We start from the raw sequence: 13,542 nt of genomic DNA, 5'->3' as shown, positions 1-13,542 counted from the left end.
CTTCAATCTGAACAGATTTTCCTTCTCTCTAAATAAATGTAGTATTTTTAGTCTGTAATGAACTTTTCATTAAGTTGTACAGTCATAAACTGTTCCATAATCACACCATGAATTTACATTAATAGTGTTGCCTTCTGGCTTTAATGCTTGGTCCTAAAGTCAAGAGTCATGTTTTATACTACTTTTATATTCCCTAGTGTCTAGCACATTCCTGAGAACACACTAATGGATTGATAAATGCATGTTCTGTTTTTGATTTTTCACAATGATACCAAAAATACCACTAGCCTGGCCAGACTTACATCCTGTAGGCTAATTTAAAAAAAAAAAAAAACTTATTTATTCAACATCTCTTCCCAAGTAGTTTTCAAAGTACTTTTCAGATTATATAAATAATTCACTCCCTATATGCACTGAGAAAAATAAAACACTAAACTTTATAGGACAAAAGCAAAGAGAATTAAAATGTCATGCTCCGTAATAAGTATACTAAGATCTGGCAAAGTAGATATGTCTCCCAAGTCCTACTAAGTCCTAGATAAAATGTGAAAAATATATCCATCTTGCTCCAAGTATTAAAAACTTCTAAATGTTTCCAAGGCTGTGAACAGCATATACCTTGGAAAGCAGGTCGTGAAGTTTGGGTGACATCATTAATCTAAGGAGAATAATAGCAAATTTGCATTATGAACCTGATCCTATCCACATCCTTTTGCCCTCAAATTATCCACAAACTTCTTGTCAATGCTTCCGTATTTCTCTCTGTTTTACTACATATTAAGGCCATCTGGAAAATATTTACTGAACACCTATTCTATGGCAACGCAAAACATGGTTTCGCCAATGTCTCTATGGGAAATAAGGTGCTACACTGCAAGAATGAACTATGAAAGTAGTAGTTCTTCATTCTTGCTTCTCTTTCTTTAATATTTCTGATTTGCTGGGTATAAAAATGATGTCGTTCCTTTATCTATTTCATCTTGCCCAGGGATTCTGGTATCTTCTACCCTTAGGGGAAGAAGCCACTGAAGAGGCTCTATTTTCAGGGTCTTTTCACAATTTATCATTCACACGTGCTTTGTCAGATTAGTCTTCATTAGTTTGGCCAATTTAGATGCTTTCTAGTATAACAATCACATAGCTTGAAAGTGTGCAGAGAAGCAGCTGATAGGGTGAATTAGGATCATGTGCCACATAATGACAAAGAACAAAGGCTGCCTTTCTTACCAATGGCAATCAAAATTGAATGTCCGACTGAGGTTTCTCACCAGCCATCATCAAATTCAAGATGAGCATTTACAGCATCAATTATGCATCTTTTCTTTCAATAAGCACTGTCTGCGATTCTGTTTTGTAATGATAACACTACTTTCATTGATATGGCAATTCAAAGTTTTAAAAGATAGATATAATGCTTAATACAATAAAGTGCATTTTTTAAAGCAAGAAAAGAATAAGGATTTTTCTTTGGACTTTATCACTTGTTTAATATACTGTATTCTAAAGGAATATAAGAGAGGCCTCTTTTAAGAGTTTTCAATAGGCTACTTCAACTGTTTAATTTTATAAACAACTGAGGAAAAAATCAAGGAGTTACTACAGCAAATGTCTAGCACAGTAGGTTGTCAACCATGGATAAGTACATAAAAGTACTTGTTCAGTTTGCAAAATCGTGATGTGTTCCAGTTCCCTATCAGGGAATTCTCTACACCTGTGCTGAATCCCTGTGAAATGCGCTTCTTCCCTAGGACACAGGTTGTCCACCATGGATAAGCACATAAAAGTACCTTTTCAATTTGCAAACTCTTGATGTGTTCCAATTTTCTATCAGGGAATTCTCTACACCTGTACTGAATCCCTGTGAAGTGCACTTCTTCCCTAGGATACCCTTTTTACTTGGAAGCCAGCCAGCTGGAGATAGATTTATCTTTAAACAAATTCACAACCTAAGAGTATAATTCATTGGGAATATAATAATATTAGTCTAAAGAAAACTGGCTGAAGTCTTATCAACAACAAAAGAAATAAGCCCTAATCAAAACAGTAAACACATCTGTTTGACACTAGAGTTTGAAAGACTCTCTAGAAGAAATTATCTGCTGATTTTGGAATGGAGTATTTCAAGGTAAGTTTAGACGCTGATTAAAAGCATGCAGCCCAGCAATTTCTGACAAAATCACTACCTTCTTATGAATCATTACCAAGCAAAATTAGTGCCTGGCCTAAGGCTTTATTTGCCTATTTAAGAGGTAGGAGGAAGCACTGAAGAAAGAAGTTGAGACTAAACAACAATGACTTTTCCATCCTTCTTTTAAGAACTTGGTACTCATCAATGAATTTTCTTTAGCACAAAGAAAAAACAACAACAAAAGAAAAAAACACTATTTCAGAAAGACTTTCTGAATCAGATAGTGGTGAGTTGCATTGTTTTAGAATGAAAGCAAGAAACATGGTTTTGATAAAATTTTTATCTACTTTATTTAATTGATTAAAAATTAATGATGAGAGAATAAAATAGGCAAATATTTTCTTGATGCTTACATTTAAAAGAAGAGAGAAATTCGATAATTAAATGCATTCAAACCATAATCCTGAAGAGAATTCTAAGGGGTCATTTTGTTTACTCCTCCTTTTTGCTTGTTTGTTTTTAACATATAAGAAATATGAAGCCCAGGAAGGTTAAATAGTTTGCAAAAAAATGCAAAGCCCATTAAAGGCAGAGCTTGGAGAGGACCCAGGTTTCTTGACATCTAATTTGCTATTATTTCATATTACAACATCCTAACTTAGATGTTTCTTATAGCAAAGTAAACCTTTGGTTTGAAAATTGCATGTCCAAGTACTTGCCAATGGGTCTATCGTAATTGTAATTTTGGGGGGTGAGGACTGGGAGGTAGGGAATAATGAAATAAATTTTTGAAATGTTAAGAAAAGGAAATGAATCATTGATTATTTCTTTCCTTTATATCAGAATAGAATAAAGAAAAAAGCAAATGTATATGAATTGAGACCATAATGCTGGGGATAAAGTGAAGAAACACACACATACACACACACGCACACACACACACACAGGAATAGCATGGACAATTTCATCTAAGTGCACAAGGCTATGATTATCCCTTTGTCTTGATCAAAGGTCTCTCAAAGGGCTTTTGGTAGGCTCAGATGTCAGTTTATATCACAGGTTGGTTTCCTGTCTCTCATCCTCACACCCCACTGCACCAAGAAACATAGTCATTTGTTTCACATTCAGACTTGCTGAAAAACTGACATTGTCTTCAACATCCACCATAAATGTTTGTGTGTGTGTGTAGGAAGACAATGCAAGGTGAATTCACAATTTAGCTGGAAGCCCAAGACAGATACATAAAAGAGAAATCAGTCACACCAGGTAGGTACCCCATTCACAGTTCAGGCCTCTCCTCTGGATAAGCCAGATTTGCTGTCTTCCTCCAAGGCAGCTAAGACTTGGTAAGCTAGAAGTAGTAACAGGGCCTTTGTCCAGCTCCTGTCCAGACACACAACAGGACATGGGACACGCTTATGGAGTGTGAACGCTTTAGACTTTCCTGTGGCATTGGCAAGCCATTTACTTCCTGAGAAAAAGTAGATGGTTGACTTAGTCATGTCCTGCATATACATCTTAAATCCCAGTTGCCCAAGGAAGTATCTTTATTTGATGTACTTTCACTTCATTTAAGGCCAGATGGCATACTCTCTGGGACTTCGGCAGAACAAGTCTTCAATACATGCCTGATTGCTAGTACTGATTCATGTTCATGGAAGCAGACACAATGAGGCCTATGAAAAAAACACATCATAGTCCCTACCTGTCTATAACATGTAGCTTCAACTTGTTTATCTTTGGAACATTCTACTTCCGGTATTTTGGGGTTGATATTCCCTGATAGGGAGAAATTAAGGCTCTATTTGCACTGCATATAGAATTTTATTTACCCACACAGTATTATACTTTCCATAAATTTATAGTACCTTCAGGCATGAAAAAATGTTTTGAAGCTATTATAAAAATGCTTTGACTATGGATGATTAATAATCTGAAAAGAACAAGTTATTTTGTTTATAGGTATGAAATTAATCAAGAGTGTAATGAAATGGCTAAAGAATTTCATTAATATTAAACTGTCTTAATAGATATAGAATGTTCAGAACTACGAATTCTAAATCTTCGGTTTAGAAAACACACATTAGGAGGGATGGTCAGTGATATGGTTTTGCTGTGTCCCCACCCCAATCTCATCTTGAATTGTAGCTCCCATAATCCCCATATGTCATGGGAGGAACCCAGTGGGAGGTAATTGAATCATGAGGGCGAGTTTTGAGGGCGAGTTTTTCCCATGCTGTTCTTGCCATAGTGATTAAGTCTCATGAGATCTGATGGTTTTATAAAGGGCAGTTCCCTGGCACATGCTTTATTGTCTGCCGCCACGTGAGAGTGCGTTATTCCTCGTTCACCTTCTGCCATGATTGAGAGGCCTCCCAGCCACGTGGAACTGTGAGTCCATTAAACCTAATTTTCTTTATAAATTACCCAGTCTTGGGTATGTCTTTATTAGAAGCATGAGAATCGGCTAATACAGTAAATTGGTAATGGTAGAGTGGGTGCTGCTGTAAAGATACCCCAAAATGTGGAAGCAACTTTAGAACTGGGTTACAGGCAGAGGTTTGAACAGTTTGGAGAGCTCAAAAGAAGACAGGAAAATGTGGGAAAGTTTGGAACTTTCTAGAGACTTGAATGGCTCAGAAAACAGGAAGATGTGGGAAAGTTTGGAACTTCCTAGAGATTTGTTGAATGGCTTTGACCAAAATGCTTATAGTGATATGGACAATAAAGTCTAGGCTGATGTGGTCTCAGATCAAGGTGAGGAACTTGTTGGGAACTGGAGCAAAGGTGACTCTTGTTAATGCTTTAGCAAAGAGACTGGAGGCATTTTGCCCCCGCCCTAGAGATCTGTGGAACTTTAAACTTGAGAGAGATTAATTAGGGTATCTGGCAGAAGAAATTTCTAAGCAGCAAAGCATTCACGAGGTGAAAAGAGCATAAAAGTTTGGAAAATTTGCAGGCTGATGATGCCATAGGAAAGAAAAACCCATTTTCTGGGGAGAAATTCAAGACTGCTGCAGAAATTTACATAAGTAATGAGAAGCCAAATGTTGGTCACCAACACAATAGGGAAAATGTCTCCAGAACATGTCAGAGGTCTTTATGGCAGCCCCTCCCATCACAGGTCCGGAGGCCTAGAGGAAACATGGTTTTCTGGGCCTGTTAGGTGCAGCCTAGGGACTTGGTGCCCTGTGTCCCAGCCCCTCCAGCCATGTCTAAAAGGGGCCAAGGTACAGCTCAGGCCACGACTGAAGAGGGTGAAAGCCCGAAGACTTGGCAGCTTCCATGTGGTGTTGGTCCTGCAGGTGCACAGAAGACAAGAATTGAGGTTTGGGAACTTCCACCTAGATTTCAGAGGATGTAAGGAAATGCCTGGATGTCCAGGCAGAGTTGTGCTGCAGGGGCAGAGCCCTCATAAAGAACCCCTGCTAGGGCAATGTGGAAAAGAAATGTGGAGTTGGATCCTCTACACAGAGTCCCCACTGGGTTACTGCCTAGTAGAGCTATGAGAAGAGGGCCACCATCCCCCAGCCCTCAGAATGGTAGATCCACTAACAGCTAGCACCATGTGCCTGGAAAAGCCACCATCAACGCCAGCTATGAAAACAGCCAGGAGAGAAGTTGTACCCTGCAAAGCCACAGGGGCGGAGCTGTGCAAGGTCATGGGAGCCCACATTTTGCATCAGTGTGACCTGGATGTGAGACATGAAGTCAAAGGAGATCATTTCGGAACTTTAAGGTTTGATGACTGCCCTATTAGACTTTGGACTTGCACCTATAGCCCCTCTGTTTTGGCCAATTTCTCCCATTTGGAATAGGCATATTTACACAATGCCTGTACCTCCATTGTATTTAGAAAGTAACTAACTTGCTTTTGATTTTACTGGCTCATAGGTGGAAGAGACTTGCCTTGGTTCAGGTGAGACTTTGGACTGTGGATTTTTGAGCTAATGCTGAAATGAGTTAAGACTTTGGGGGACTGTTGGGAAAGCATGATTGCTTTTGAAATGAGAAAACATGAGATTTAGGAGGGGGTAGGAGTGGAACGATATGGTTTGGCTTTGTCTTCACCCAAATGTCATCTTCAACTGTAGTTCCCATAATTCCCATATGTGGTGGAAGGGACCCAGTAGGAGTTAATTAAATCATGGAAGTGGGTTTTTCCCATGTTGTTCTCATGATAGTGAATAAGTCTAATGAGATCTGATGGTTCTATAAAGGGCAGTTCCCTTTATAGAAAGCACTTGCTTTCTTGCCTGCTGTCATGTAAGACATGCCTTTGCTCCTCCTTCACCTTCGGAAATGATTGTGAGGCCTCCCCAGCCATGTGGAACTGTGAGTCCATTAAACCTCTTTTTCTTTATAAATTACACAGTCTCACGTATGTCTTTATTAGCAGCATGAGAACAGACTAATACAATGAGAATGTAGAATCAAGGGCATATGGTTCAAGGCAGAGGAGGGTGGAACCCTACAGTGGGTGAAAAACTGCTACAAGAGTAGGCAAAAGGGGATTCAGCAAGGAGCATAATGTTTGTTTTCAAGTATGGTAAACACAGGGAAAAGAGACTAGATTCATTGTGGTCAGCTCCTGAAGGACAGGCAAGTGGATGGAAGAAAATGTTGATTCAGTATAAGGCAGAACTTTCTAGAAATCAATCTTTCCTAGAATGGACTGAACAATGAAAAAGGGAGATTTCCAACTGATTATTTCCAAGAAGAGATAGATTAGACCATTTTCACAGATGGAGGTTCATGCACCAGATAATTACCTCTAAAGTAATTATCATCCTAAGTAATTCTTTTATGGGACATATTATTTATATTATCTGCTTCAGGTTGAAAAAAATTACTTGCCAGAAAGACATTCTGTACTGTCTTGTTTACACAATTGGCTGAGGGATGACTCCAGTCTTACCAGACTTCGATTCTTATCAATTGAAGATTGAAAAGGTGATTAGGTGATTTGAATGCTCATAACATTTAAATCATTACCACAGAAATTATAGGGTTCTTTTTAAAGAAGAAAAAGTATTGGCTTGTATGGACACATGTAAACACATTAAGAAATATGTTATTTTCATTATTGACATACTTCTTAAAAATTGTTCTTTAAAAGCAAACCAAATTCTCATAGTTGTGTAATTTACCAGTGGTATAACCTGAGAAGTGTAATCTTCAGGTTAGCAGATTTAAAAAGCATAATCCACGCTTTTTTTCACTAAGCTAAACAATTCACTGTCCTACTTTCTCACCGTGTTACTCACATTTATCTTTACATTAACAGTGCTTACCAGGAGATACCCAAAGAAGGCTAGCCAAGTTGGACCAACTGCAGAATTTGTTTCCCTGATGCAAGATTTGCTTCATGCACTTGGAAGAAGCATGCTGCAACTGTGGCTCCATTTATTATATTATGCTATAAACATTATGTCCTGAGCTAACAAGATACTCAACATGACAATCCCATAGGTTACCAAGCACTGTAAACATCTGTTTAAGCAGGCGCCAGAGATAGCATAGGCCTCTAGTATCCATTTTAAAGTGGTTTATGATGTGGAGTCTGCTGTTTAAAAACTAATAATAAAAAACATGGGCCCAATCCTGGCTAGAATAAATTTTTGTGAGCACAGTTATGTTCATTTTGAAAAAAGAATGCATTCATCTCGTCACTTTGTCATTGCATTTATAGACTTTCATTTCACACCTTTGCCCATTAAGTGTTGGTTTGCATGGCCTTCAGGAGACCACAACTATAATTTCACTGTGATATATTTACTCCAACAACAACAACAAAAAGCTAAATGTTGACTCACCAACTTTCCTTAGATTAATGCAAAACAAAAGTTTACAAGGGTGGAAGAAGATGATGACAGATGGGACAACCCCTTTAAGCTACACATGATGTCTTCCAAAGGTCTCTAGGCCAAAACACATCCTTCCAGCTCCATCCAAAGGCCCATCTGAAGGGAAGCTGTAAATAACTGAAGACTCCTTGAAATCTAATCTGGGAACACGAAGCTTTGCTTTTCTCAAAGGGAAAAAGAGCTCCCAATCACTAACAATCCTATCTGCTGCATCAATTTTGTTTCTATCCAGCATTTTAATTTCTGGAAATGTTTCAACATTTATCATCAGAAAAAAGATACTTCTAGGGTGATTCAGGTGGAAACCAGCCTGGAACACCAGTTGCTCAGGAAACAGAATCTGAGCTGCCACAATATCCCATGTCTGGGAGAAAAGATGAGTGTCTTCCCAGGCACACACACCAGGGAGCCTGAACACCTCTGAAACCAGCCAGTCCCTGGACTGTGGACAGCAGCACCCTGAAAATCTCAAATTCATAGCTCCAACCTGTGTCTGTCTCCGAAGTTCTGTACTCACACATATTACACATCTCTTAGACCTCCCAAACGCCCTCCCATGCAGTTCTCCTGAGAACTCCCCAAACCCTCACTTCCAGTCCTCAGTCACTCAGGGCAATGGGTTTAGTTATTTTAAAGCCCTTAATACTTAATCCTATGCAGAAACTACTCTGACTTCCCAACACTTTGGCCTCCCGTTACCTTTCTCTGTCCCTTCCAAGGTCTCCTGGCTGCACAAACAGGCAGGCGGCACCTCTGTGGCCTCTTCCACCCTGCACACCCGACTGGCTCAGGCGCCGACACGCCTCCCCAGGCGCACACTCGCGCGCGCGCAAACAGCGCACACTTACACTCATTCAGGACACACAGTCCACGCCAGACCGAGAACCCCCGCAGCTCGGTCTCAGCAGGCATCTCCTCCGGCTATATGTAAAGCATTCGCCCCAAATAGACTTCCCCACGCACTCGCAAGTGGGTGACCCTCACCCGCACCCTCTGTGCCGCCAGCGCCCTCTCCCTAGACACGCGGCCACCCCATTGACCCGCACCTCTGGCAGTTCTGTCAAAACTTTAAGCCTGGTTGATTTTACAACCACTAGTTGTAGAGGCTCCGGGAGGACGGCTCGGGGAGGCTCGGGGAGGACGGCTCGCCACAATTTCCACTTACGCCAATTCATGCGGACTGGTGGCCGTCACTCTACTGACCCCAGTTCCACCGGTGCCAATGTGCGGCTGCAGCCCGCACAAACGCGCAAAAGACTGCGCGCTCTGCGCGCCGTGTTCACGCGCACAGCTCGACCTTCCCAATCTCTCCAGTCTCGCTGCCGGAGATCCTTCCCCGCGCAGCAGCAGCAGCCTCGGCAGCTCTGCCTCAGCCAGGCAGATGATGGCAAACAGAAACACACTAGCAAAACTTTTATGACTTTAACAAAACTATCTCCGGAGTAAACCCCTCCACGCACCCTACTCGCGGGCCAGAGCAGACGCCAGAGTGGGATGGTTCGTCTGTCGCCCGCAACTCCCTGCCGCCTCCACCAACTTCCAGACACACACACACACACACACACACACACACACACACACACACACACACACTCGATTGGGTTACAACAACCCACCAGCAGAAAACAACTTCTTCGCAAGGAGGAGGGGAGCACAGCCAAGTCATCCGAAATAAAAAATCATCCATGTAAATATATAAGACAGATCCTCCCATTTTCATAAACAACTAGAGTCCCAGGGTTCACTCTCAGGCCCCCTGGCACAACAGGAGGAAAATAAAGCCAGACTCCCGGAGCCCCACTCCAGTACCTCCGAGCTTCGCCTCTGGAGAGAGAGCGCGGGTTCGCGTCTGCGCTGGGGCCAATGGTGCTGGGGCCTCCGGCCCGCGTGGCCTCAGCCCGGGGTCCCCGCCGCCGCCCGGGCTCAGCAGCAGCCGCCGCCGCCACCGCCACTGTAGCAGCCGCCGCTGCCGCTGCCGCCGCCGCCGCCGCCGCTCCCTAGCCCTCCTCCTCTTCCCATGGCTGCGCCCTGCTTGGCAGCTCGTGGGCTGTCAGGCTTGGGGAGGAGAGAGGGGGCGGGGTAAAACGGGAAGGGAGGATGGGAGAGCAGGGGTGGGAAAAGGCGGCCACCGTTCACCAGCGGTCACGCCGGGCCTGGCCCGCCGCCCCCCAGATCCAGGCTGCAGAAGCGAAGGGGAAACCGACGTTCAAGGAGGCCAGTTCGAGAACTGCTGCGGAGAGACCGAGTGCCGCCCCGGCCAAGCGTTCCGAGTTGCTGGGATGAAGTCTTCCCGGCGAGGAGCTGGAGTTGGTGCGTGTCACTCTCATCTGGGCTGCGCAGCTCCTCCTAGAGGAAGATATTGGTAGTTGCAATACACTTCCTTTTCTTTCCGCCTGCCCCTGTTCCCAAATGAAGGCAGGACCTACAAGAGCGTTAAGAGCAATCCACAGACTCAAAGAAACACTTACAAAAAGATGAGTTATCTCCAGGAATGAGAGGAAAATCAGCAAGATAGCTTGGAAAGCGTGTTTAGCCATCCAAATATTGCCTTTCCATCAGCAATTAAGTTCCAAACTCCTGCTCACTGGGGCACAGTGAAAAAGATAGTTAAAACTACGAGGGGCTTTATTGTGGAGGTTAGAAGACGGAGACAGAGAGATTGAGTAATTTACCGAGGACACTCAGCATGTTAGCAGAGAGGTATCTGCTAGAGGACAGGGATATAGGGAGAGCAGACACAGGCCCCAGCCTGAAGTTCCTGAGCCAAGGAAAGGGTTTTAACTCTGCCTCACGCTGGACATAGTTCATCTGTCAAATGCAAGCCCTGCCTACTTCATTCACAAGAAGTTGTAAAAAGTGCTGCAGAAAGTTAAAGTTGTACATAAGCATGTCATTTTTGTACTACATCAAACCCCGAGTCACTATGTGCTTTTCTGAGCAGAGAGTACAAAAGTCTAGCTCCAGGTTGTCTCAGATCTGAAGGAGAAGTTAGTCATGCGATCTTTCCACTATTTACTGACCATTAATTGTAATGTCACTTACTTATAAGCTTCTAACAGCTTTGGCTTACTAAAGACATTTTTTTTTTTTTTTAACAGAGCTCCCAGATACAACCCAAGTTTATACCCAGAGAGAAATGTTTCAACAACAACTTAAAGGAACCAAGTTTCTTTTCTTTAGAATAAAATATCTACAGAGCTTTGAAGTAGTACACGGTAGCCAAGACTTGAGAACGAACAGAGGATCAAAGACTCTGGGATAGCAGTTATCACATAAGATACCCCTGTTTTCAAAGGAATCAAGTAAGTGAAAAACTATTCCTTAGAATACTTTCAGAAGCTTAGCTGTGGCTCAAATACCCCAGCTGTTCCAGACAGACACCTAGAATGAACAAAAAAGGAAAGGTTCTGGAAGGGGCATGTTTTATCATGGGGTGGGATGGTTATTGATCCTGAACTGCTCTTGTTCTATCCCATCTAAGAATAAGGAAGCTTTTATTTCCCCTAAGACTCTTCCCCAAACCATTGATTTCTGGGGTTTCATACTTTGCTAGAGCAATAGGGGTGCTTGGCTGTGTCTGGAGCTTTTAAAAGGGGAAGTACCCATATAGAGAAACTTGGGAAAGTAAAAGATTAGGGCACAGTCAAGAAAAACTCCTGCTGGGTGGTCCATACATGCCAAGCTGGCTGACAGTGCAGTCCTGGCAGGAGTAGAGACCAGACAGTCCTCAAATGCTGACTCCACTCCTGTCTGAAATGACCTTCCAAGTTGGACCTTCTTCAGAGCTTGGCACTACCAATCTCTGTTTATATCCTCTCTGTGCCTTCTCATCCTTTGCCCTTCTTCCCTGAGCTAGAGAATCTTGATCTAGTATAGGAGGTGCCAGACGGCATCATAAAAGGTATTCTAAATGCTATTGTTTATGCTCTGAGATGAGCTCAGGGCCATACTTAAAAAAAGAAGAACTGACTTCCTTTTTTAAAAATCTGGGTTCAGCAATATCCTCCATTCCGTGTGCCATGAAACTAGACTACTCTGCCTGCTGCTCTGTCTTTGATTTTTAAAAACTCATCATGCACAGAAAACATAGAAAAAGACACCTCAGTTAATATTATAGAGCTAGATATAAACCTGCAACTGACATGAAGGGCAGCCTTTATTTTTAAGCTTCATGAATAAAGGTCCCTCAATCTCATTTATGACCAGGTATTGGTCTATGGTAGTATGTGCCTCTTTATATATTCCAAATTGTGAGGGAAAATGTAGCAGGTATTGAGTTGATTAATTTGTTACAAGTTAAGGCATTCCAGAGCACATTTACCTTTTGAAGAGTGAAACTGCATTTGCTCATGGTTTCCACTCTACTTGGAAGATCCTACTTTGTCCACCCAGAGAAATCCTTCTTCGCCTTAAAGTTCCAATCAATTATTTACCTTCTCTCTGAAGCTCTTCCTGACTATTCCCCAGGGTGGAATTTATTAGTTAATTCTCTGTGTATCAGCACCTTTATAGGCCTTTATATCTTCTTTTATTAAATATTGCAGTTTTTGTTATATGTCTGCTTTTCTCATTAATTAAGAGATTTCTGAGGGAGAAACTATATATTCTTAATATCTGTACCTGTAATGTCTAGGTTAGTGCCCAGTATTTGTAGGGTTTATATAGAGTGCCCAATAAATAATCAAATTGATTGAAAACTTCTATCTCTTGGATTTATAACTCAAACCCAGATCTCTCCACAGAGCTCCAGGCTAGCAACTGGGTATCTCCATTTGGATGTCTAACAGACCTCTGAAACTTGACATGTCCACATCTGAACTCTGGTTCTTTCTCCTTAAACATACACCAATCACAGTGGGGACAGTTTCATCTCAGTAGATGGCAACTACTTCCTGCCAGTTACTCAGGCCACAATCCTTTGAAATCATCCTTACTTCTTCTCTGCTCATCACATTCCACATTCAAAACTTGTCTATTTCTTTGAGAGGTCCAGAGACACCTGGTCTGAACCACCAGAATTTCTCAGATTACTGCAGTAGTCTCTCAACTCAACTGGTCTCCTTGCTTCAACAAATCCCACCCCTAACCCCCAGCCAACACCAACAACAACCCAAAGTGTAAATTCAGTTGCCATAGTCATTCCTTTTAAAACTAGTATCATGCCATTCCCTCCTATGGTTCCCCATTTAAATCAGAATAAAATTCAAAATGGCCTCTGAGACCCTACATGAACTATGTACCTTTGCCCCACACCTCATCTCCCATGAATTTTCCCATCACTGCGTCATCCATTCTGCTCCCAGCACACTGGCCTCCCTGCTGTTTCTTAAGCAGGCCAGGCAGACTCCTAACTTGGAGCCTTTGTGCTGGCTTTTCTCTCTGATTTAAACACATTTCCTCAAATATTCATTTGCTTTCTCCTATACTTCCTTGAAGTCTTTACTCAGATATTGGCCAACTTATCTTGACCAACCTATTTTACCTTATTATGGTCAACCCTTCCCTACTCTTTTATACATCCCCAGTAGGACTTAGCAAAAAATATAA

General features: G+C 42.1%; 1 protein-coding gene across 4 annotated transcripts in view; it reads right to left on the bottom strand.

Annotated features, from left to right (window-relative positions):
• GHR (growth hormone receptor) overlaps positions 1–10,330 on the bottom strand; it is a 312,127-nt gene extending 301,797 nt beyond the window's left edge. The window contains exon 1 of one of the 4 annotated variants that reach the window (XM_050793440.1): positions 9,805–10,330. Coding sequence is in view for 2 of the 4 variants with exons in the window: in XM_050793438.1 (XP_050649395.1) it covers positions 9,161–9,170 (10 nt within the window). In the remaining 2 variants the exon portion in view is untranslated. Of the gene's footprint in view, positions 1–8,694; positions 8,717–9,160; positions 9,309–9,804 lie in introns of those variants that run through there. The other 3 variants (XM_050793438.1, XM_050793439.1, XM_050793443.1) reach the window with 3 other exon arrangements.
• Positions 10,331–13,542: the final 3,212 nt, after the last annotated feature.

This window comes from Macaca thibetana, chromosome 6 (genome assembly GCF_024542745.1).
Source record: "Macaca thibetana thibetana isolate TM-01 chromosome 6, ASM2454274v1, whole genome shotgun sequence".
Classification (NCBI taxonomy): Eukaryota; Metazoa; Chordata; class Mammalia; order Primates; family Cercopithecidae; genus Macaca; species Macaca thibetana.
This window is presented reverse-complemented; position numbering and strand designations above follow the sequence as displayed.